The sequence below is a fragment of the Actinia tenebrosa genome, unplaced genomic scaffold, assembly GCF_029948245.1.
Source record: "Actinia tenebrosa isolate PJP-AT-01 unplaced genomic scaffold, QUT_ActTen_1.0 PGA_scaffold15__27_contigs__length_11533743, whole genome shotgun sequence".
NCBI classification, from domain to species: Eukaryota; Metazoa; Cnidaria; class Anthozoa; order Actiniaria; family Actiniidae; genus Actinia; species Actinia tenebrosa.
Window position 1 is genome coordinate 2,672,544 of NW_028292575.1, and position 23,910 is coordinate 2,696,453.

General features: G+C 37.0%; 6 protein-coding genes across 7 annotated transcripts in view; 2 read left to right on the forward strand and 4 right to left on the reverse strand.

Annotated features, from left to right (window-relative positions):
• The window catches only part of LOC116299159 (S-methyl-5'-thioadenosine phosphorylase), a 182,933-nt gene that overhangs the window by 9,473 nt on the left and 149,550 nt on the right, over positions 1-23,910 (reverse strand). The window lies entirely within an intron of this gene.
• LOC116299135 (N-sulfoglucosamine sulfohydrolase) lies at positions 7-16,618 on the forward strand. Of its 2 annotated transcripts, XR_016119900.1 has the most exons (6): positions 7-286; positions 977-1,128; positions 2,023-2,209; positions 2,595-3,580; positions 13,088-13,229; positions 15,878-16,618. XR_016119900.1 is itself a non-coding variant. In XM_031707769.2 (5 exons), the coding sequence occupies exons 1-4, from the start codon at positions 7-9 to the stop codon at positions 3,548-3,550; spliced, it is 1,575 nt and encodes a 524-aa protein (XP_031563629.2). In that variant the 3' UTR covers positions 3,551-3,580; positions 15,878-16,618. The 2 variants fall into 2 exon arrangements, 1 of the variants encoding a protein (XP_031563629.2); XM_031707769.2 differs by lacking the exon at positions 13,088-13,229.
• Positions 4,847-5,905, reverse strand: LOC116299141 (dynein light chain Tctex-type 5-A-like). The gene has a single exon (XM_031707774.2). It carries the CDS (start codon positions 5,754-5,756, stop codon positions 5,307-5,309), a length of 450 nt encoding a protein of 149 aa, XP_031563634.1. The 5' UTR covers positions 5,757-5,905; the 3' UTR covers positions 4,847-5,306.
• On the forward strand, positions 7,981-9,662 carry LOC116299140 (dynein light chain Tctex-type 5-B-like). The gene has a single exon (XM_031707773.2). The coding sequence runs from the start codon at positions 8,031-8,033 to the stop codon at positions 8,520-8,522; it is 492 nt and encodes a 163-aa protein (XP_031563633.1). The 5' UTR covers positions 7,981-8,030; the 3' UTR covers positions 8,523-9,662.
• On the reverse strand, positions 9,336-11,112 carry LOC116299139 (dynein light chain Tctex-type 5-B-like). Its single transcript, XM_031707772.2, has one exon. It carries the CDS (start codon positions 10,800-10,802, stop codon positions 10,134-10,136), a length of 669 nt encoding a protein of 222 aa, XP_031563632.2. The 5' UTR covers positions 10,803-11,112; the 3' UTR covers positions 9,336-10,133.
• Positions 14,033-23,823, reverse strand: LOC116299136 (ceramide glucosyltransferase). The gene is made up of 12 exons (XM_031707770.2): positions 23,513-23,823; positions 23,327-23,396; positions 23,093-23,161; positions 22,798-22,900; positions 20,379-20,480; positions 19,437-19,501; positions 19,068-19,121; positions 18,179-18,290; positions 17,778-17,844; positions 17,144-17,230; positions 16,624-16,822; positions 14,033-16,030 (listed from the first exon to the last, which is right to left on the reverse strand). The coding sequence occupies exons 1-12, from the start codon at positions 23,695-23,697 to the stop codon at positions 15,836-15,838; spliced, it is 1,308 nt and encodes a 435-aa protein (XP_031563630.2). The 5' UTR covers positions 23,698-23,823; the 3' UTR covers positions 14,033-15,835.

The window sequence follows — 23,910 nt, forward strand, 5'->3', positions numbered from 1 at the left end:
TTCACAATGGAGGATTTCTCCAAGTGGTACAAGTATTTTAGCTTTTTTCTCTTAGTAAACTTGTGTCTTATAAGTTCATTAGACTGTGGAGGTGACTCCAAGGCTTTAGAGCGTAAGAATGTTCTAATAATCATCTCAGATGATGGAGGATTTGAAAGCCAAGTCTATAATAATACCATCTGCAAGACTCCACATCTGAACGACCTTGCCAAGAGAAGCGTTGTATTCAGGAATGCTTTCACATCTGTTAGCAGTTGTTCACCCAGTAGGTCTGCTATATTAACGGGTAATTATTGTTTCAATATTACAGTATAAGAAATATGATTAATAATTGATATAAAAATGATAATGAATTGTAATGTTAATGAAATAATAATGAATGATTGATTTAAGAAATGGGATATATATGGGCTCATATTTGTACTTAAACCTCTGCTTTATGGCACATAAATCAGTGGACGTGTCTCTTGTGACAGCCATGTTGATGGGAACAATAGATTTACTCTTCATTACATGGGGTTAATCAAAGGTTTTTATTTGCATGAGAATACTCAACAATCATGTGAGTAAAGTTTCTTAGGCCTAGGGCAAACGTCGAACTTTCCATACACTGAACTCGATTACATCAAAGAATGCTGCCTCATTATCACCTGACATCCATTGTTTTTAATGAGTTCAGTGCATGGAAAGTTTGACGTTTGCCCTAGGCCTAAGGTCTTTCCCTTGATTCGGGTTTTTTTTAAAGGTTCTTAGGTTTTCATTCCTCTCCAAAACCTTACCAGATATAAAATTTCATTCCAATGTCAAAATAGCTATGCTTGGAGGTTGTTTCCAGGTTCGAAAAAAGGTTGAAGGTACAGCTACTTTAAACCATAAAATGCTGGCAAGCAGATGGCCCACTTTTGGGTTACCTGTGCCATTTCCACAGGTATCCCAATACAAAGGTCAGTCCTGATTGGTTGTTTTATTGTATCAGGTTTGCCACAGCATCAGAATGGTATGTATGGTCTACATCACGATGTTCATCATTTTAACAGTTTTGATGCTGTCAAGAGTCTGCCTCTACTGTTACAACAGCATGGAGTAAGAACTGGGATTATAGGCAAGAAACATGTTGGACCAGAACAGGTAAGATTTGTCCTATGATGAACTGTGGGGAGAGATCTTCATTCCTGAAGGAATGAATGAGTGATTGAAGACTTATGAATGAATGGGAAAATGAATGGATGAAATGAATGGATAGCATGAGCTACTACTTAGCTGTCTTTCACTGCATGAGTAGCAGGTGTAGCTCAGTTGGTTAGTGCACGGCCTTCAGTGCTAGAGGTCCATAGTTTGATCCTCAGGAACTCCATGTCTATTTTGACTTCTCTCTGTTCTGTGTAGCTTTAATTAGCTTTAAATACCCATAAAAAGGAGCACTAATAGTAAGGTAGGGTAGAGGGCACACCTTCGAGTGCATTAAACATGAACCATTGGCTCAGGAGAATTGGGCAACCACTCCCCACGTTATCAAAGTAAAACAAATTATTTTACCTTTACCTTTTTTACTGCTGTGTAGTTCATACTTAGGTTGCAGGTTCAATTCCCTGCTGAGCCACATGTGTGAGTTGAGTTGTTTGATGTGTTGTTCTCACCCTTGTCATGAAGGGAGGGGAGTCTGGATGGATGGATAGATGGATGGATGGATGGATGGATGGATGGATGGATGGATGGATGGATGGATGGATGGATGGATGGATGGATGGATGGATGGATGGATGGATGGATGGATGGATGGATGGATGGATGGATGGATGGATGGATAGATGGATGGATGGATGGTTGGATGGATGGGTGGTAGGGTAGGTGGGTGGCTGGATAAATGGGCAGGTGGGTGAGTGGATGGAGGAAGAAAGGGAAGAAGGGGAAGGAAGGGAATGATGAGTGGATGAATGAATGTGCGAGTGAGTGAGTGAGCTAGTGATCTGCGAGATGAATAATAATTTGAAATTTTCATTTTATACTTCTGTGTCTTTCCAGGTTTATCCATTTGAGTTTGCCTACACCGAAGAGCACCATTCCATCCTGCAAGTTGGCAGGAACATAACGTACATCAAAGAGCTTGCCCATGAGTTCTTCACAGGGTCACAGACAGATCCTCGTCCCTTTATTCTTTACATTGGATTCCATGACCCACACAGATGTGGACACACCCATCCCATGTATGGTATGTAAGAGTATAATGGTACTAACATCATCAGGTGAATGATGAAAGTGATGATGATGGTGTTGATGATGATGAAAATAATTGTGATAGATGTTGATGATCGTGGTGATGATGCTGATGTGGATGGTGATGCTGATGTTTAAGCGTAAAAGCATTTTATCATCCATTATCACCATCCATGGTGGTGATGTTCATGATAATAATGATGGTGCATGTTGTCGAAGATGGTGAAAAAAAGCTTCTTTTTAGATAATCACCACCGCAAGTACAGCTGTACCGCAGCTCAATGAAGTGGACTGAACTAAAATCATGTGAAGGCGCCTCTGGCACAGGCGAGCGTTTTGATGATGAAGATGGTAATTTTTCATTCATGTTATATTTCCAGGTACTTTCTGTGAAAAGTTTGGCAACGGAGCGCCTGGAATGGGATTGATACCTGACTGGACACCAACACTATACAAACCACAAGACGTCGAGGTGCCATTCTTCGTCCAGGACACCCTGGCTGCCCGTCAAGACCTAGCAGCTCAGTACACGACTATTGGACGCCTAGACCAGGGAATAGGACTGATACTGGAAGAACTCAAAAATGCAGGATTTGAAGACGAAACACTTGTTATCTACAGTTCAGACAATGGTATACCTTTTCCATCTGGGAGAACTAATCTGTTTGACTCTGGAATGGCCGAGCCCTTTATTGTCTCGTCCCCTCTCCATAAGGAGCGATGGGGACAAATTAGTGATGCGCTAGTGAGCCTAGCAGATATAGTCCCTACTGTTCTGGATTGGTTTAATGTTCCTTATCCGACGTATCAAATTTTCAAACCTAATAACGTGCGCCTTACTGGAAATAGTGTTCTACCTTTGTTAGACGATGAACCATCGACCGGATGGGATACGGTGTATGCGAGCCATAATCTACACGAGGTAACAATGTATTATCCGATGAGGGTCATCAGAACTAAACGCTACAAACTCATACATAACATAAACTACAAAATGCCTTTTCCCATTGATCAAGATTTCATGATTTCTCCATCATTCCAAGATCTTTTGAATCGCACTCGCGCAGGCCAGAAGACTCACTGGTACCGCAATTTACAAGGCTACTATTATCGACCACAATGGGAGCTTTACGACATCAACACAGATCCCAAAGAACTAAAAAACCTTGCTGGGAAACCAGATTATCAAAATGTGTTAGAATCGCTTCAACTAAAGCTTCAAGTCTGGCAGAACGTGACGGATGATCCATGGATTTGCGCTCCGTCTGGTGTATTGGAGAATAAAGGTGACTATCCGAGGACTGGACTATGTTTAGCTATGGATAACGGAACCTAAACTATTCTATGGATGATCTCCAAAAAAATGGTAAGCTTAATCTTAATATTCGTATTATATATTTATAATCGTGGATGCATTCAAATCATTTCCGCTGCCAGCCAATCAAAAGCCCAAACGTAAAACCAATAAAATAGACCCGAGGCCAACATGAAATTACAAAAACCATCGCGCTTTTTTTCGGTGGAGTTTATGTATCCTTTCGTTTGTATTCTCGTTTTCCAAAGGTAATTTTGAGAAAGATCTATTGCTTTAAATTTGTGCGGAAGTCGTTTAAGCACCACTTTTTTAAAGTTAACCCATTGATACTAATGCTATGAATAGGTCGACAGTTTCCCATTGAAATAACACCTGCATTCATTTGGTAAAAAATGAGAGATTAGTTTATCTGTAGTTTGTTAAGAGTTTAGCGTGGCGCTAGTTCGGTATGGATCTATTATGTCGCATAACGTGCAGGGATAGTCGAGTACCCCTTGTGCTTGGGTCGCTTGTTTTTATGAAGCATAATATCGTAGTCCAATCAATTTTCACGAAAAAAGGATGATAGAATGTGCCATGTTCGAGTATTCTGATTGGCTGATCAATGATCTTGCGCTTTGATTGGTACAAATGAATTGGTCAATTCGTTCAGTGATGGTGTTTAGTTTTACAGATATAAAAAGTTCACTCTGTTCCTGTAGTTGCGTTGAGCCTTTATTGAATACCAATACGAATCAAGGCCTTTGATGCGGTCAGCGTCTCTGTTCTCTAAAACTCAAAGACATTATCGCAAGAAAGCTATAAAAAATATTACAATAAAGCTAGGATTAGATCAGACAATTTAGAGTTTGGAGGGGATAGTTTAGCTGATTGAACAATATAGTTCATTAAGCCCGGTCTAGATTCCATTCATTACGAAAGTTTTTTTTTTAGGAAGTGCCCAGGTACTTAAGTCTTAAGAACTCACTTAAAGTTGAAAAAAATTTTAATAAGAAAAAATCCGTTTTCAAAGAAAGAAATTATCTTTAAGAAAAGAGGAACTTCTGAGACAACTTTCTGATTCTGGCGCGAACTACTCTTTGGGTAAAAGATGAAGGATTAAACTTCCCGTGTGTTATGAAATTGGTTTTGGCTAATGAATATGTTATATATATACAAACCAACCGATTGTTGATAATTCTCTAGGATTCACGAAAGACTAGTTTAATTATTTAAAGCGAAATGCGAGGAAAGATTAGACTTTCCTGTGAGTGAATCAAAATAAAAAGGCTTCAAAATTTATGAAGATTAAAAGTTTGAAGACTTGTTCGTTCGAAATACTTTGAACTTATTTATTCATAACGATCGTGAAAAATCTTTACAATTTTGAAAAATGAACTAATACAAGCAAAAGAGATTTTGATATCTTTATCTTATGATTTTAGTTCATTCTTGAGCTTCAAGGAAGCACCTCTCTGTCTTGTTTTCTCTCGTATTTCTTCTCGTGAAAATTTTCAACAAAACCAGGCTAGTCTTGCAGCGTTTCATCTTAAACTGCTCTAAAATGAAGCTTTATTAGCTTAAAGTTTGACCTTGTTTTCCTTGTCCTTGAGGAAACACTACTACACTATGATGTGAACTTAACATGTGTTTCTCTCACAACTGTCATTCATCCTGACATCTAAACTCTTCAACTCTGTAACCGATGTTTTATGCTATTGAAATCTTTGGTTAACCCTGGAAAGAGGTTTTAGCGTTCTGTTGATTCCTTTACAGTTTTATAACAGTCTATAATAGTCTATACATGTCGAACTGAGGCGTCGTAGTTTACGAATACTGTTCCAATAGCAAATATTGAATCGTTCCTATACCAAGCTGATGTAAAGCTATCGTAGTCAGGTTTCCAAACTCGATGGCTTGCTTTCTCGATGCTTGTATCACTAGCTTCTCCGATCATCACAAGTACTGCTACACTTGATAACTTGACGCGTGTTTTTCGTAACTCTTGCTTAATAACTTCACGAAGGAAAGAACTCCTTGCCTCCGAATCCCAAGCATTGTAGAATACTCCTTTTAAATTACCTCGTAGTACTTCTTCGATGACGCATTGAATCTCCAAATCTCGTAGCCTGCAAGCCGGTTGTAAGATCAAAAGGTCTTCATCGTCTATCATCATTTTAGACGTCGACCGATAAACTCGATTCTCTGCGTCTTGTAGCGCCTCATATTTTCTCTTAATTGGCATCATGTTCGCTCAAACATCCACGACTCTTCTTCTCGTCCAAATGAATGCAGTCGTCCGCACCACGCGTCTTGTTGTGACTCCGACTAGATTCTAAATAACCATATTCGTTAGCGGACCGCGTTTTTTGTTAATTTGCACAGATCAATACAGTCTAATTAGCCATATCTTTTTACGGAAATGAATGGTTTTCTCTTTCAAAGAAAAAAAATACGAGCTCGCCTCGCAAGGTTTAAACTTTAAATTGACGTACTCTCTGCTTGTTCATCAAAAGCTTCAGAAACTTCAAGTTTATTTCAGATAATTTTCCTAAGACTCTACGCTGTTTTTTGCACCAAACAGACAAATATAAGCTACAGAACAAAAACTCATAATTAGAGTATCTGAACAAGGCATTTTCTAACGCTAATCATCGTGGCAGTGTTTTTGAAATCATTGGATATTGTGTTAATGAACGATTGAATGGGTTGCTTCACTCTTAGCGGCGCGCTAAAGAAATCACCCAAATTGGAGAATTAGGTTGTTAATTTTGACTGCTAGTAGGAGGTTATCGCGTCCAATTGATTAACTTCTATTCTAGGAGGAGTTAGCATCGTATTTGGACTAGCATTTCGTAAAATAACTAGTTTTTTTCTGTACTTTTTCAATTTATTTTTAAGCTAAACAAAAATAAGCTATTCAAATCGGGATCTTCAATATTCGTTATTTTGATAAAAACACGCGCTAATGATGTAGGAGTTACGTTGACCATACATTGTCATCCAAAATTGAGCTAATTATTTGGCAAACGAACTTGACTTGAAATTCTAATTTACTAAGTCGAAAAAGCGAGCCAATAGTCCAGGTTGTAAAATACTGTATAGCACATCAACAACTGAAGATATAATACTGAATGATGAGTCGCTTTTGTTGGAAAAGAATATGTCCAAATTACGGGGTGTCAAGTGTTACAGCTGTTATCTTCTGCCTTGAACACAATCAGAGTGCTTAATGATGCCCTAAGACAATGACTCAACACCATGTTGTACCACAGCCAACGTCAGAAGGTTGGACAACCAATACGTTACTTATTCATTTATTCATTTTCGCATTTACTCTCTCCCTCCCTCTCTCTGTTTCTCTCTATCGCTCTCCAACTTTTTTTCTTTCTGTACAGTTTTCAAAATCTTCAGCTGTCTATAAGTTAACTTTTAGCTTTTTTTATCTACTTTTAATGCGGTAACTTGCATTTATAATCCACCAAGAGAATATAAACTAGTTAATTTTCTGTTGAATGCACTTTGTCTTAATGATTCAGCACTCTTTTCTTTCCTATAGATATGGGGCCAAAAATTACACTCATACGAATTATTAATTTGTTTATATGTGGTTATTTCAGTTTACATATATATATGTCTTATTTAAGGCCAACCTATGGTCTATTTGGGATGATTTTTGAGTTCATTTTGTTCAAGGTTTCTGCAAACGTCCATAAGGTGCGCGCGTGATATCCTTTAAACCAGAGTTTAAAAAAATGGTTAATTGAGCTACGTCTTAATCCTTCAACAACCAGAACCCATTTCGGGTGTTTGTATTTTGGCGTAATTAACACCAAAATATTGTGAACATTAATTAAAAACGAGTGCTTGCGTTCGTAGAGGATTCTGGGTCGCAAAAATGCCATCCATTGTCATTTAACGTTGTCACCATGGCTCATTTAATGAATTGTTAAAATGAGTACAAATCGCGTGTATCTAAAACTACAAATCTGCGAGGCTGCTGACAAAACGTTTAAACTATAATGTTTTATTTCTTAAACACCATGGTTAAATCAATCCGTCGTAATGAACTGTGTGTCGTACTGATCTTATTTAGGATCAGTTTTGTGCTTCCAGTTCCCTGACAAAGCTTCGCGTTGAAAATAGTTCAAAACATTTCACTTTATAAAAGTCGTATTACGGCTCGTTCTTCTCATCCCCAAGGGAGTCGAACTCTTTCTCATTTTAACAACGACCCCTACTTATCTGTTATTAATCGCACTAAAGAAAGAACGTTTTAATTAGTCATAATATTAATCACTTAAGCGCTCCGTTACTAAGTGAGATTACACCAAAACTTTAAAAACAAACTTATATTTTCTTGAAAGAACAGCAATTCAACTCGGTCTGTTCTTTGAACAGCTGTTTTCGTCTCAAAACTTCGCCAGAAGTTAAAAAAACTTGAATTAAACGAAAACAAACTACTTGCCAAATCTTGCAGATTCGTTTAAAGTTTTCTTCAGAATTTGTAACGACAGGCAAAATGTTGTCTACACGTAAAACCACGACTTTCCGGAATCCTTCAATCTCAATGGTTCAAAGCAGAAGCAATAAGTATTCTCTTGTGCCCAGTAGTGAATGTGGAGACAGCATTCGAGGTGCTATGCCAAAAGATATCGCGTTGGAAAACACATACAAAATGATTCCTGACCAGAAATTTATTCCTGGTAAGACGAAAGCGTACATTCGAGAAATACTCGAAAAACATTTGAAGGAAAAAGAATACGACGAAAAAAAGGCGAAAGAATTATGCTTGAAGCTGAGCGAGGAGATCAAACATAAAGTCAAGGAGACATGGCTAGTCAATCGATTCAAGATCGTTTGTGTGGTTCATATTGGAAAGCCTATGGGCCAAGGAATGCAGATTACGAGTCGTTGTCTTTGGAATCCTGCTTTTGATACGTTTGCTACTGAGTGCTTTAGTAGTGATAAGATATTTGGACAAGCGTCGGTATTCGCTCTGTATGTAGAATGAGACTGTGATCCCTATATGCAAGATTTTGAGTCTTCGTGAAAACGCGTTATGAACGTGAGTTATGCGTTACTGTGCTGACATTAAACTTGGACGGGTTTCTATTTGTAGAATGATACTTAGATTGCTTTTCGTGTTTTTTTGTGTGTTGTGTTGAAAACACGTGATGTGCTTGCTACGTTTAGCGTGGTTGCCGTGGATACGTATGATTGCTAGCTTTGTATTTCCTCAAGGTTCATCACTAGGACCGGGATTTAGGTCACTGGGAATGGTACATAGAATCACCAACAGATATTTCACCAAGGCTCATTTCTGGGACTGGAATTAAGGACACCAGAAATGCCAAACAGAATCGTCAACATAGGATTCCCCAAAGGTTCATGAATAGGACCAGGATTTAACTCACTAGGAATAGGAAATAAAATTACCAACCAGGAGTGTTCCCCAGGGTTCATCACTGGGACCACCTCCCTGCTGGGACTGAGAAGTTGTGAAAACATGACTCTTTTGAATGGAATTGAAATTCTGTTTCTGCACTAGTATTAGACATACCAGGGAAAATCAAAGTAGGGAATCTTTATCCTCATTCGAAGAAAACAAAATTAAACACAGTCGTACATTGTGGGGGTTTCCTTTATTGCATGTATCTTGCGTTACATCACGCATGATGATGCGTGACATACACACCCATGTTCTATCGTATTATCTACACTTACAAGTGTTATGCTACGTATTACTCGACTTCCCCACCCACTTCTCTAACCGTCACCCCTGGCAACCCCTGGTTAGGCTTTGTAAAGTCAATTCTACAAATCATTCAAAGTGCCAAATATTTTTAATTCAGTCATATATATTTGCATTGCTACAAAATTGCTTTAGTATACAAGTGTTTTTTATTATATTTTAAGATTTAATTTTGCTGTACTATATATAGCTTATCTAACTAATTATAATAGTGAGTAAAAGTTATAAAAATTGTCTACAATTTATCACCTTTCAGTGATATCCAACCTGTTTTCCGATAGACCAGTGCTAACCAAGCAACCGGTTTGAATCTTGCTTTTTAGAGTCAAAACAGTCGGGTTTTGTATTGAATAAGAAAAACCTTAAATATAATTAAATATAACACAAAAACAACGCTAACCAGATATTTTGTCTTCGTCTTTGGAAATATGGCAACCTTTTCTTAAAATAACGAATTCTTTATTCAATTTTCTCCCTTTCATTCTGCTTTATTATTTCTCGAGATAAATGACCTACAGTTGATAGAATTTTATTTATTTATTTATTCTGCACAAATAAATACGTGACAACGTGCAGCAAATTCTCTTTGTAATCTCTATTACTTTTAAACAACATGTTTTGTATTCAATCTTTGCTAGACTTGTTCCTTGGCTTTAAAATTCACTCGGCGATTATCCAACTACTCGCTAAGTTGGCAAATCGTCAAGCTTCATTAACGACCCAAGCCACGGTACCCTATCACCATCATATCTATAAAGTATTTTACCTCATGATTAGTGTTTCAAAATGTCGAACAGACGAGTTTACTCTTTAAATACCGTATTCTAGTCGTAGAAAATTCAGTAAGAATTAGGGAATTTTAAGCTAAATTTATTCATAAAAGGCTCCAAAAACCGTAGCAACGGCAAATAGTTCACCGTTTCTGTATGACGCTTCTGCCACGTTATCAAACTCCGTGTTCCATAAACACCGTGAAGCGATTCTCATACCTTGGTTCTTTACTTGTCCCATATATACAACACATATTAACTTATATCGGCTATAACCCATGTATTTCACTCGTTGTTTAATAACTTCTGACAGTTTTTTACTCGTGTCTTTGCAGAATTCATAGTTGTGTGTTTGCCCTTCCAGATGCTCGCTTAGAACTTCCTCTATCACGTCTGTGACTTCCTTTCTTGAAAACCTATTAACTGGTTCTGTTCTGTAGGTATTTTTTACTTCTTGAATCGTATTAATCGCCGTAGAATAACCTTGTTTTGAACCTACGCTTGGAGATCTCGATTGAGTTGGAGTTTGTATTCTTAAATTATGGAAGGATTTTCCAATTCCGAGGTGGTCATCAACGCGAGTGTTTTTCGGGAAGTCGCGATGAACTGTAACAGCTTTTCCAGTGTTATCCATTCGTCTTCTCTCAGCCACAAGAAACTGAGCTCTCTTTTTGATCTTCGTGGCAAGTTTCCTTGCCCGAATCATTCCTATCAACGTAGGTCCACTACTTAAAGACGAAGCACTCGAAGGAGCATGTTGTTGACTCATCTTTCTTCTTCCACCTAACTCGAATGGCTTCTTCTTCGGGTCTTCAATCTTTTTCTCAAAATGATCAAGTAATTAGAACTTTTCGACTCTGCTCAGAGGGAAGCGTTTGTGTTTTATGTTGGTTGTAAGCCCGTTGTTATAGAAATGGGAGCCAAAAAACAGAAATTAAAATTACATGTTTAATAAGACATGACTATTGAATGGGTATGTAAATGAGTCTTAGACAGCTGTGGTAGACTTTGTAAATATTTTGAATATTTCAGACTTGCTTCACCCTCCCCTCCTATAGAGCAAAAGCTTTCCATGGCTTAACAACCAGACAAGTATGATATAAGATTTAGAGATCATAAGACCGTAGAAGTTTCTATTCGGTTAAAGGTTTTTTTTAACTCGTTATTCAGCTGAGTTGAATACGCGTTTGTTTATACCATCCTATCGCATTATTGTGTAAAATAAACGATGAAAGAAAATGGAAAGAAGGTGATGATGGGATATCAGTTTGAGACACAAGCTATCGTTTCTTTATTGTACTAAGAGGACAAAAGAGAATGATACCAACAACAGAGAAATTTTACTTTTTTTTGTGAGAACGGAAATGTTCAAGGACTACCATTACTTATCAGTGACGCTGACTGAAAGCAATGAAAACGCAAAACAAGGCGGATAATGCTACTGCTACTGCTACTGCTGCTGCTACTGCTACTGCTACAACACGAACAATAAAAACATCATCAACAACAACAGCTGCAGCAATAACAAAACGCGCGCAGCAAAAGTTTGCAAAGAATCGTGAGGAAACAGCATCGAAAACTACGTTTTTTCTTTCTTTCTATATCAAAAATACAAATAAAACAGCCGTTTTTCTCCGTGCTTCGTTCAGTAATAAATCACTTAGTTCACGAGTACGAAGGAAGGGTGACAAGCTTCACACTTGTTTCGTGCTCAACGTCACTTCTTGCGTGCTTCATTACTGAACGGAGCACGTAATAAAACCTGTTTTATTTGTTAAATGGAATGTCTTTCCATATCAGCTTATCAGATTGTTCCCTTCGGCTGTAATCACAAGACGTGAAAGTGTACATTACTCCATTTTAAATCATTACCTCTATACAAAAACACAAAGAGATTTCCAGAACACGCGGTAATTGGTTTCCCGGTGAGATTTCCTATCATATATGCCCGCGAGGAAGAGATCTATCTGTAGATTACGACTCACGTATCTGTCTTCAATCTTGCATGTTTTGAAATGATACCCAAAACAAGCCGATGGCTGCGCACACTCAAGTTTTTCTCACGGTCAATTGCCGATATCATGTCGAAAATCCTAAAGCTTTTGTTAACTGAGATTACAAAAGCTTCCCTCTGTCTTCTCGCAAGCAATGGACGACACAGGGCATACAGTTCCGTGGCCGTGTTATATCAATAGCTTTTCTCATTTATTCTCGTTATTTTCCCTTTCTCTCAATCTATTTCCTTTTTCTCAAGTTTTCTCTAAAGTTTTTTGTTCATCCATTTATCCTCAAGCCATATTTCCCGCAAACTCGTCTCATTTTTATTTCCAAAATACCGTAGTCCGTTTCTGAATCTCTTCTCTACAAAATTTCGATGCTAAGTTGATGCGCAAACAGTACAAAATAAGACAGTGTCAAACGCTCTACTCTCATGCGTGTAGTTCTAGATCGTTTCATTCTGATTTCATTACGCCTTACTGTGATTCTTACAGCGTAGTCACACCAGGGCAATTTAGTTCGATTCGATTCGTTCGCACACTATTTATACTGTTTACACTTACATTTAGATCGATCACAAGTGATCTAAATTAGAGCGGCTCGAAAGGGTTGTTTATTTTAGATAGATTTTAACTAAGCCGATCTATTTAGCTTCTTTTGTCAACGATACCAATTCATATTAAATCCATTTATCTCTAGTACTTTTGGCCGAGCGGTAGTTTTCCGCAAAGCGGACGCGCGCGCCTGTTGTCTGCACACTCGCTCGCTGAAATCGCTAAAAGGGGACAAAATTGGGGTTTTGAAGAAACAAACTTGCTTCTTGATATTTGTAGTGAATCCAGAATTAAAGCAATGAGGCATTTGAAAAGGACTAGAATGCTAGCGCGAAATATCAGAAATGTGCTAGTTGACATCTATTGTTAGTATATATAGACAAAATAGACATTAATATACCCTAGACAGTAAATAGAAATCTATTGTGTACATATAGGCATAATAGACACATGCGATGGAAACATGATTTTGGGATTTTTACTTTTTGATTCATTGAAAAAGGACCATACTTCCAGACATCGAGTGCTGAACCGTCGTATGGCAGCGCGAAGCATTTACGGCTACGCCGGAGATTTCGACCCCGACACCGCTATCCGAAGATTTACAGACTGATCAGGAAGCTCGGCCGAAGCCTAAAGGAGAGGTTAGTCGGCCCCTAGACCGTAGATTATTAACCCCTTGCTATGACCAGCACACTCAAAAATCTTGATTGTGACGCCGATGGCTTTGAGCGCATACTCACTCCTTTCCATGTGGGATGCATTTAGTAACACTTAACGGAACTTGCATCATAGTAAATTTTCCCTATTTCAAAGATTATCTGCTATACAAAGTAGATGTCTATTGACTGCGTAGTGTCTATTATGTCTATATATACACAATAGATGTGTATATTATGCATATCACACTAAACCAGTAGCAACAGTCTACTGTACTGAATGACGTCAAAACGTGATAACGTCGAACGACAAGGAAGTTTTGTATCTAATAGCTAGAAAATTCACGAAAAATAGCGTAATATGAAAAAGAACGAGAGGAACGAGTGGAATTTAATCTGCCATGGTTTAATATAGTCCTACTAGTTTCCAAACCCTTAGTATAATAAATATCGTGCAACATATATTCCTGCCACCTCCTGAAAGGGGTACCCTGTTTATGACAAAAAAACTCAAATTTGTAGACCCTGTTTATGACAAAAGATATAATTTATTGCACTGAGTTCCTGTTTCAATTATCACGTCATCTCGCGTATCGTTTTTTACGACCATAATAACCAGTTTCGGTCAATACGAAAGTAGAAACCCTGAATATGACAGGAAACTCAGGACGAACTTGGAACTTGAGTGAAATTGCATACCTTGTTTATCAAGAAGCTCGAAAAACCATACCCTGTTGAGTGTTGGGGGGTAAGCAAAGAGTGTAACAAGGCGGCTAGAGTCATTCATATACCAACACTTCATTTCTTTTAATGAAATACTGTCATTAAATAGTACAATTTCGCATGGATATTCAATTCCCTTTCTTTTTTCTACCCTGGTTTAAACACCATACATTATGCTGGGGAAATATAGTAAATTTTGTATGGCTGTGAAAACGTCACACTCACCGTACAGGATTAAAAACAACCAATGACAGTGCATGAGGTTGCTGTTCATTCAATCAGAATGCTTAGCCATAATAACCAGGAGTATTTGACTGCCATACTAAATCTGCTCTGCCCAGTGATACAGTGCAGTCATAGGTCATTTGCATGATGACATCATTTTACTATCACAACCAAAATCCTTCACAAATTTTCTTTCTTATTTGAATTTGTATTTCCTCATGAGAATAGTATGACCTTTGTATGCAAATTGCCCATTTCAGACCACATGACATTCTCTTGAGAATTGTTCTTTTATTAGGAACATGTTTAAATATTTACACATGCAAGAGTCAACTCCCAATGTGCACAACAAACGACGAAGCTAAAAATGTCTATTTGTACTAATTACCTGAACGAAAGAGAGTGTGCAAGGGAGTCTGATAGTTTTTGTAAATGACGGCATCATGCAAATGTCCTATTTAATCATTTAGTACAACACAGAATATATTTTGTCCCCACTAGCTGTCAATATAAACTTCTTATTGGTGGCATAAAATCGTAATAAGCTATGATTACCTTGGGTGTCATGTTTATTTCTTTCAGACCATGTGTCATTCCCTTGAGTATCATTTCTTTGATTAAGGGCTGCATAGAAGAAGGCAAAGAATATGTATACAAGTCCAATAAGGGATCTTATTCTCAAGAGAATGACACACTGTATGAAATGGGCAAAACACTACGCCCAAGGTAAAGAGGTTTGTTGATGGCTGTAATTCTGCCATATTTTGATGTATTTGTGTCTATGTATACAAGCAACTATTAGGCTTATAAGCTGCTGTGTGAAATTAATAAAGATATAAAACTGTCAAAATTAAGAGAGATAAAAAAACACCACTTAATTTATTGCCCCAGTGTACCAATGTTGTATCAAAACATTTCCATTAAATAATAATTATAAAAGAAATATTAACTATTTAAAAAAATAAATTTCTTGTAATATTTTTCTAGATTAGTAAGTATTGGAAAATCAAACAAAACTTTTGTTGTTAGAAACCCCGTGCCCAGTGTAAAAACCCACAGTTTAGTTAAGTGATTGAGAACACCCCAGTGAAGGACACTGGGAAGCAGTGGGTATACGTGATACCGATAATCCCAGTAGATACTCTTTCATGAGTTGCCCACAAATGGAGGTTGGTCAAATTACCCATCTTACCCCTCAATGGGGAGGTATGAGTATTTTCTGCTACTACACAATATACCCTCCTCAGACCCTCCCCACCCCTTGGAAATTCCAATCCCCCTCCATGAGGGAGGTATGGATATTTTCTGGTACTACACAATATACCCTCCTCAGACCCTCCCCACCCCTTGGAAATGCCAATCCCCCTCCATGGGGAGGTATGGATATTTTCTGGTACTACACAATATACCCTCCTCAGACCCTCCCCACCCCTGGGAAATTATTTTAATCCCCTCCGTTGAGTCTTTTAACACAGAGGGTGACATGAAGGCAGTAATACGGTGAGAATACTGCAAATAAATACATTACTTTTGAATTTTAGAAATGTCAATTTCTACACACCCTATGAATGTGGTCACCTTAAATTACATAAATAGAATGTATCATAATCAATAATTATTAGTAATAATAATTAATTAATTAGTTAACAGCAATGACTGTTAATGTCCTTGCATTTATTCACCAGCTCTGCCTTGCCACCATTCAGTAGTCTAAACTGTGTTGTTCGCCATTCTATCTGTCGCCCAAACGCAGCTTGGAAGAAGAAGACTAAACAAAAGAATTCCCGGAACAACCATGCTAGAAATACCTTCCATAATGGAGGCAATGGACCTCGTAACTGTAATAATAATATACAGCAAAAAAATAATAAGCAACAAAAATTATTAAGAGTTTAAACACATAAACGAACGGACGAACGAACAAATGGGATTGAAAATCAATGAAAATTGGAAATGACTTTAATCTTGGATAAACTTATCTATATGGCCCAGATAGTAGCCAAACAACATATTTCCTTCACAATCAAAAGTAGCGGGAAAAATTATCAATTTTATTCAGCATCTAAATTGTGAGTAAATGACGTCATTTACTCAACCCTATTGTTCTTTTCACTTTTAACCCAAAATATCTCAACAGCAAGTGGCTCCCAGGCTAAAATTTTCACTCATCTGGTTTACATAATTATAATTGAGTCATATTATCCTCGAATACTTCAATTATTCGGACTTTCAAAAATCGGGGCGTTTTCATCCAAGTGCCCCTTTCACAGTGGCATTTCTCCTATTTATCCAGTGAACTGCAATTGAAATTTAGAAGTTTTAAGATTTTTGCAGACACCAGACAAGTCCACTTAATACAGGTACCACTGTACAAGTGAAATACAACATATCTATAGTTAATAAAATCAATATATTTGATACTTATACTCACATGAGCACCATGAACAATTCTTAGCAGTAGATAATCAAAGAAGAATGTCAAAATAAGGTGTTCAATAAAGAACAGGATGATATTCATGCCCCATAGATGCCAAACAGACCATGTGGCTAGAATGCCGATAACAATGCTCTCGGTAAATGGTTCCAGGTAGGAAGGGAATGGTTCCATGGCCAAACGAAGTCGTGTCCATCTATTTGAAAAGGTTTTTTGTTATTAGAAATACCTTATTGTTGTAGCTCCCCTCCTCAGACCCTCCCCACCCCTTGGAAATCTCTATCCCACTCCATGGGGAGGTATGGATATTTTCTGGTACTACACAATATACCCTCCTCAGACCCTCCCCACCCCTTGGAAATTCCAATCCCCGTCCATGGGGAGGTATGGATATATTCTGGAACTACACAATATACCCTCCTCAGACCCTCCCCACCCCTTGGAAATTCCAAACCCCCTCCATGGGGTAGGTATGGATATTGTCTGGAACTACACAATGAATAAATGCAATTCATACCTCAACATTCTTTTTTGGAAGATTTCTAGTGATTGTTTTCTAGGATTCTGCATTGCTGGCTCTGAGCTGAAGGCAATCTTATAACCTCTGAAAAACATCAAACATTCCTATCATGAAGACAGAGATAACTATAACTAGCTAAAAACTAGAAGATATAACTAGCTAAAAACTAGTGTGAGCTGCATCGGTGTTTCTAATGAAACAGTAATGATGAAAAGGTAAATTATACACCGTGAAAAGATGAGTAACTCCGACGAAGGACTAGCAGTCCGAAACGTCAGTACGTTTTTTCATCTTTTCACGGTGTATAATTTACCTTTTCATCATTACTGTTAGCTAAAAACTAGTGTGAGCTGTGTTGTTGTTTATCATGAAGACAGTGACTTTGAAATATAGATATACAATATACATGCATCAAGAGTTCTGCGCTACTGCTCTAAATGCATGCTCAAGGCATCAAAAAGTGGAGTCATGAGTCATAAAAACTGCTTTATTTTATTGTATACTTCTTATCAAACACAATTTTCATTAAATATTCAAGAGCAAGTAGTGTTAAACTTATTCCAAATCATAGCAATTTTGTACGACGTATGATTCCATTCTTTGAGGCCTTTAGCATTGATACTTTACTCACTTTGCATGTATAGCCTTAGACATGAAATAGTCTTCTGCAATATAACAGGAAAATGCTTCTAATCCACCTAAAATGAAAACCAGTAGTGTGTTTAAAGCATTGGTTATAGTGCAAGAAACAAAAAATTGTGTTTTACTTAGTTGTCTGATTAGAGTGCTGCCTTCTAAGCAAGAGGTCCATAGTTTGATCCTCAGTGACCTCACACTTGTTTTAAGGAACAAGCGTGGCTTAGTTGATTACTGTGCTGCCTGCTAAGCAAGAGGTCCATAGTTTGATCCTCAGTGACCTCACACACTTGTTTTAAGGAGCAAGTGTTGCTTGGTTGGTAAGTGTGCTGCCTTCTCAGCAAGAGGTCTATAGTTAGATCTAAGGAAATAGCTTTAATAGTTGTGCACACATACCTAGTTCATCTAATACTGTTTTATCGTAGAGTGTAGACATTCCATTAGCACAGACAAGTCCAACTGTGTTGGCAAACAAGTATAAAAATGCATGCTGCGTGCCAAAATACACCTGAAACAAAACATTAGACTTGGTGGTTAGTAGAAGAACTTGATTTATAAGTCAATAGGGCCCAGAACAGGCACGATCTGATTGGTTAAGAACTGTGCTCTGTCAGAGAATAGATCATGGTGATGACACCATCTGCAATCTTTTCAAACCATAAGAAATGCATCTTTTTCTTATTTATGCAACTATAGGCAGAAAGCATTTATAATTAAAGCCCCGTTTACACTGGCGATTTTTGCTGCAATTTTTTTGTGATTTTGTCCATAATAAATAATGGTAAAGAATTTACTTGTAAATTTTTTTTCAGGATACCAAGATTTTCCTAGACGAATGTCTCTTTTGAAGGATGAAACAAAAGATTTTATATTTCCGAAAATTGCCACAAAAATCGCAGCAAAAATCACCACAAAAATCACCAGTGTAAACGGGGCTTAACCAATGAAACAGCTTTTTTCAGTGCTCTGTTCAGTAATAAATTAAAGCACACAGGAATGATGCAAGCACAAGAACTTGAAAGGTTTTGGCACCTCCTAAGTGCTTTCTTAGTGTGCATCAGCAACCATACTCCTTTAACCGATAAAGCACATTTCTCAACCAATCAGAGTGTACATAGTTATATAATAATGAAGTATGTGTGAAGCACTCCATACAGTTGTAGCTTCTTCTAACACTTTTATCAGGACTTTCCCTTTATAGTTTAGTATGTTCAATAGCTTTTGTACTGTGTACATTGTATATAGCAGTCAGTGGTAGTTTTTTAACAAGGTTTTTTCACATTACCTGGTCAACACAAGCAGCAAAGGATGCAGTTGGACTACAAGTTATGTATGGAATCTAAAAATACAAAATCATTAATTTATTAAAATGCTTATATCTTGAGGATAAAATTAATTATCAATATAACCTATATCAGACCATATGCCATTCCCTTGAGTGTTATTTCTTCCTTTTATCAGGCAAGATTTGAGGCTAGATGAGGATGATACCCAAATGAAAAAGAACATATATTGCAGAATGTTTAGCACATGTTTTGGAATTGGAAATGTTGATCCCAAGCTGTTGTCTGACAAAGCACAGGACTGAATGTCAGGAATATTCAGAATCATTATGACTGCTTTTTTACTTCAAGTCAGAATAGTGTTTACTGACCTGATGCACCATACCAACTTTAGGTCCCATATGAGATACCATCTCTAGTAACGTCTTCTGGTGAACTGTTACAAGCATACAACATAATCTAATTATTTAAAACTACACGTACAGCTTCTTCACTGATGATTATAGATTGATGGCGATGCTAGCGCTGTTGGTGATGATGTTGGTGCTGTTGATGGTGATGGTGATGCTATTGGTGATGATGGTGGTGCTGTTGATGGTGATGGTGATGCTATTGGTGATGATGGTGATGCTGTTGGTGGTAATGCTGATGCTATTGGTGGTGATGGTGGTGCTATTGGTGGTGGTGTTGATGCTATTGGTGATGATGGTGATGCTATTGGTGGTGATGGTGGTGCTATTGGTGGTGGTGTTGATGCTATTGGTGGTGATGGTGATGCTGTTGGTGGTAACTTGGTGATGCTATTGGTGATGGTGGTGATGCTATTGGTGATGATGGTGATGCTATTGGTGGTGATGGTGATGCTATTGGTGATGGTGGTGATGCTGTTGGTAATGATTGTGATGCTGTTGGTGATGATGGTGATGCTATTGGTGGTGATGATGATGCTATTGGTGATGATGGTGATGCTATTTGTGGTGATGGTGATGCTATTGGTGATGATGGTGATGCTGTTGGTGATGCTATAGGTGATGATGATGATGCTGTTGATGATGGTGATAGTGTTGATGATGCTGATGGGGATGCTGATGCTGATGGTGATGATGATCATGGTCATGATAATAATGATGATGATGATGGTGGTTTTGCTGATGCCGATGTCTAAGATGATGTTTAAGCATAAAAGCATTTTATCATCCATTATCAACATCCATGAGGGATGGGTTAAAACACTAGTGCCAAACTATCCCAGTCAGTGGGATCCAGACTAGCTAGAGTTAGTAAGTAAGTGTGGATTTCCACTGCTTATATACCTTGAATAGCACTGTCGCATATCCAGAGCAGTTTGTATTTTGCTGCCTTGTATCCTTGGTTCATATTATTGATCTTGGGATTCACACCCACTGTCCTGGATTCTGAAATATTAGCAGTTATAACATGAGGTTATTGTTTTATATGATGATTAGAGGTTTTGCACCATCACGTGCCAACACCTGTAATACAGCTTGGGCTGCCTGTGGCAGATGGCAGAACAATAAAATCCCTTTGCTCTCGAGAATTTAATTCTTTCTCATGTAAAACGATCGTATTGTTCCTGCCATATAACATGGCTGCCGTCATGTGATGGTGCAAAACCTCCATTATAGTAAAAGAAAAGCAAACAAAATAACCATACTTTATCTTAAAAACACAATTTTTTTTGCATTAAAAGAATTAATATTCTGACCAAGCATTTTGGCACAGGCCATAAATTTCCAACACCTTAAAACAAACTATCTCTGCTTATAATCATAAAATATGCTCAAGTTGGAAATGTCAAGACAAACTACGTACATTGAGTTGTCTGTAGTGTTAGCCTTGATTTTGTCAAGGATATTCATGTGCTCTGGTGAAGGTCCATGAAATTTCAAAGTGTTTGTATTGCAAAGATTTAGACACTGATATGAAGCTAACACTGAGTAAATGAGTCTGTAATCAAGGAACACAGCAGTACTTTGGAACTAAAGGGATATTCTAATAATAATGGTCTAAGTAACTTTGAAACAAAATAATGAAAGCAATTTAAGTACTTAAATAAGTTTGAAATTCATGGGTGGATGGTTCATGCTGTGACAAAACACACTATAGCCATGAGTAGAACTATATCGTATGACAGCATGCATGAGTAAATCCCATGTGCTTATGTGCAAACATGCATTGAATCATGCAGTTTGCTTTAAATGCTTGATTGATCTTGCAACAAGCAGTTTGTGTATTCTTTCAAATTCTTACAATCTCCGTGGTCTCATCTACAGATGGTCAAGAACCTACCGGCCATGCCAATGTCAACCAAATGAATTTGTTCTTTTGGATATGATATATTGGTCTTCAGGGCTCAAAATAGCACCCTGTCAATGGCCAAAATGCAGATCTTTTTTTTTATTTGGTATACTTTCTAACTGTTAATTATTGATTCAGTAATCCAATTTTAATCAAGACAAAAGCACCGACCATACAAAACCCTCTTCAAATCAGAATCAACAAACAAAATGACATATAGTTCATTTCACTCAAAAAATATGATTTTCATTACTAATTAACTGGACTTGGTATTCAAAGACCAATGTAGAATGTGTTTTATTGAATCCATGGCAGACATATATCAATAATTCCATAAACTGATGGGTTAACCATGCTAATTAACTGACTGATTGATATCAAGTCATATGACCATGGTCATAGCTAGTCTTCATTGGAGTATGCTACCAACTGGAATATTTGATTTTTGAGTTATCAGCGTGCCCTGACTTTGATGAACCCAAAGGCTATTTCAGGATACAGACTGCGCCATGCATAACAGATATATATGTGAATGACAGACTGAATATAATATAAAATATACTGATATACATCATCTAGAGCATTCTATTAAGCTGAAATACTGTAACATTATTCTCGATTATTGTCCTATTAGGAAACCTATCAATTACATAACATGTCTTGATAATATTCAACAAAAGATTGAACTAATCATGTTCTAATTAAGTGAATCGCATGTGATGTGCTGAAATGTTTGAAGAACTTAAATAATTGCATTAAATATTATCCACCTTGCACATGAAACCACAATACTCTTTACAGCTGTTATGCTGGTTATTTATACCAATTCTCATAAACACATTTCTTATCTATGCAAAACCTTAAGTTGTTTATAGCAATGCACTTATTCTCGGAATAGTAAATGCAATAACAGTGTGAATGGTCGTTTGTGACAAAAGGAATAGCAAAAATTAATTAACGCAAACAAAAATATGTAATAATCAGTTGAAGAAAAGAATACTGACAACATTCCAAAATTTTGAAATTATTTTAAGAAACAATATATATTTGGATAAAGAAAATAAATAAATGTGTAAAAACGTTTTCTGTAAATAAATTATACTCACAATTTAAAATAATTCATTATTATTATTATATCAATATAAAAAAGCTTGATTATGATGATATAACTTCAAAAACCCTTTTTGTTAATATTTTTTAAAATGGAAAAATAAAGAGAAAAAATTAGCTAAGTTTAATAGTGTGCAATACGACCGAAGTAAAAATATGAACTTTTTTATTCAACTACTATTGTGAAGAGAATAATTGAATAATCAGAAGATTATTCATCTGCGAGACGATAGCAGACTAATTATCTGAGCCAATGGAATATTTTAGGTGTTTTTTTTTAGTAAACTGAATATAAAATATTACCTGCGTAAAGTTTAGCATCTACAAGAGGATACGATTTCATAAGTTGTTGTACAACTGGCACGGCTGTATCATGCTCATCTTGAACACAGAATAAAATCTCGTACTAAAAATAAAACAAAATCTTCTATCAATAATATATTTATATTCCAGAAGAAATTCAAACAATGAATGACAAAAATAATGAATATCAGTGAAGCGAATCTCGTACGATTGCGACAGGACAAAATGAATACAAATTTCGGTTCTTATCATTATTCCCATTCATTATTTTTCCTTGTGAATTTTTTGTACGAACCTTGGGATAATTGAGTTCGAAGAATGTTTTTAAATTCTTGATTAGGTGTGAATCTTCTCCTGCTAAGGGCTTCATAAATTCACGGAAAGATAGAATAAAAACATCAAAATTTCAACGCAAACTTTCAAACAATGGTTTTTGTCTTTTATGAAGAATTGAAATTGAAATCAACCTTGCAGAATAATTTGTAACGCTTGGTACAGATTGGTGTTAACCTGTGGATTCTGGAAATACCTTTAAAATAGACACTTCTGGAAGCTCTTTTTCGTTTACAGCTGATGTAGATTTATACAATAACAATTTCCTACCAAAGTTAAGAAAAATAGGAGGAAAAATTAAACAATGAAGAGTCTCTCGTGAGGTCGTGGAATTTTCGAAATTTCTTCGTGGTGGATTTTTAAATTTCATAGTCTTACTCACCCTCCAGTTATTGCTATGAGGTGAAGAACGATTAAAGCTACCCATAAAAAGAAAAAAAAGCAAGCTAATGCTGTGAAGAAGGTTGGCATATAAAGTTCTCTAATAAAGAGCACCATCTTGTCCATCGTCGTCCGCTGTTTTTCGGGCTTCAATCGTTCCGTCAGATAATCTCTGATAGGAATCATACTACGTAAGATCCTATGGCTATAAAATCTAGTGATTGGATGTAAACTCCCCCGTGTAATAATGAATAACGACGGGTTTGAACGCTGATCGATCGATCACCAGCCACATGAACAACAACCGGCCTCACATGCACATCTCAGTCACATGGGTTACCTGTGGTATAAAACATGAGAGCAATCTGGGAGACCGGAAGTAAAAAGACCGGAAATACC

Coding starts and splice junctions, on each gene's coding strand:
- LOC116299136 (XM_031707770.2), bottom strand. CDS start 23,697: ATGATTCCTATCAGAGATTATCTGACGGAACGATTGAAGCCCGAAAAA. Junction 17,231..17,777: donor TCTAAGGCTATACATGCAAA/GTGAGTAAAGTA, acceptor GATGTTTTTCAG/AGGTTATAAGATTGCCTTCA. Junction 16,823..17,143: donor TTCCAAAAAAGAATGTTGAG/GTATGAATTGCA, acceptor CTTTTCAAATAG/ATGGACACGACTTCGTTTGG.
- LOC116299135 (XM_031707769.2), top strand. CDS start 7: ATGGAGGATTTCTCCAAGTGGTACAAGTATTTTAGCTTTTTTCTCTTA. Junction 287..976: donor TAGGTCTGCTATATTAACGG/GTAATTATTGTT, acceptor TTATTGTATCAG/GTTTGCCACAGCATCAGAAT. Junction 2,210..2,594: donor ACACACCCATCCCATGTATG/GTATGTAAGAGT, acceptor TTATATTTCCAG/GTACTTTCTGTGAAAAGTTT.
- LOC116299140 (XM_031707773.2), top strand. CDS start 8,031: ATGTTGTCTACACGTAAAACCACGACTTTCCGGAATCCTTCAATCTCA.
- LOC116299141 (XM_031707774.2), bottom strand. CDS start 5,756: ATGATGCCAATTAAGAGAAAATATGAGGCGCTACAAGACGCAGAGAAT.
- LOC116299139 (XM_031707772.2), bottom strand. CDS start 10,802: ATGAGTCAACAACATGCTCCTTCGAGTGCTTCGTCTTTAAGTAGTGGA.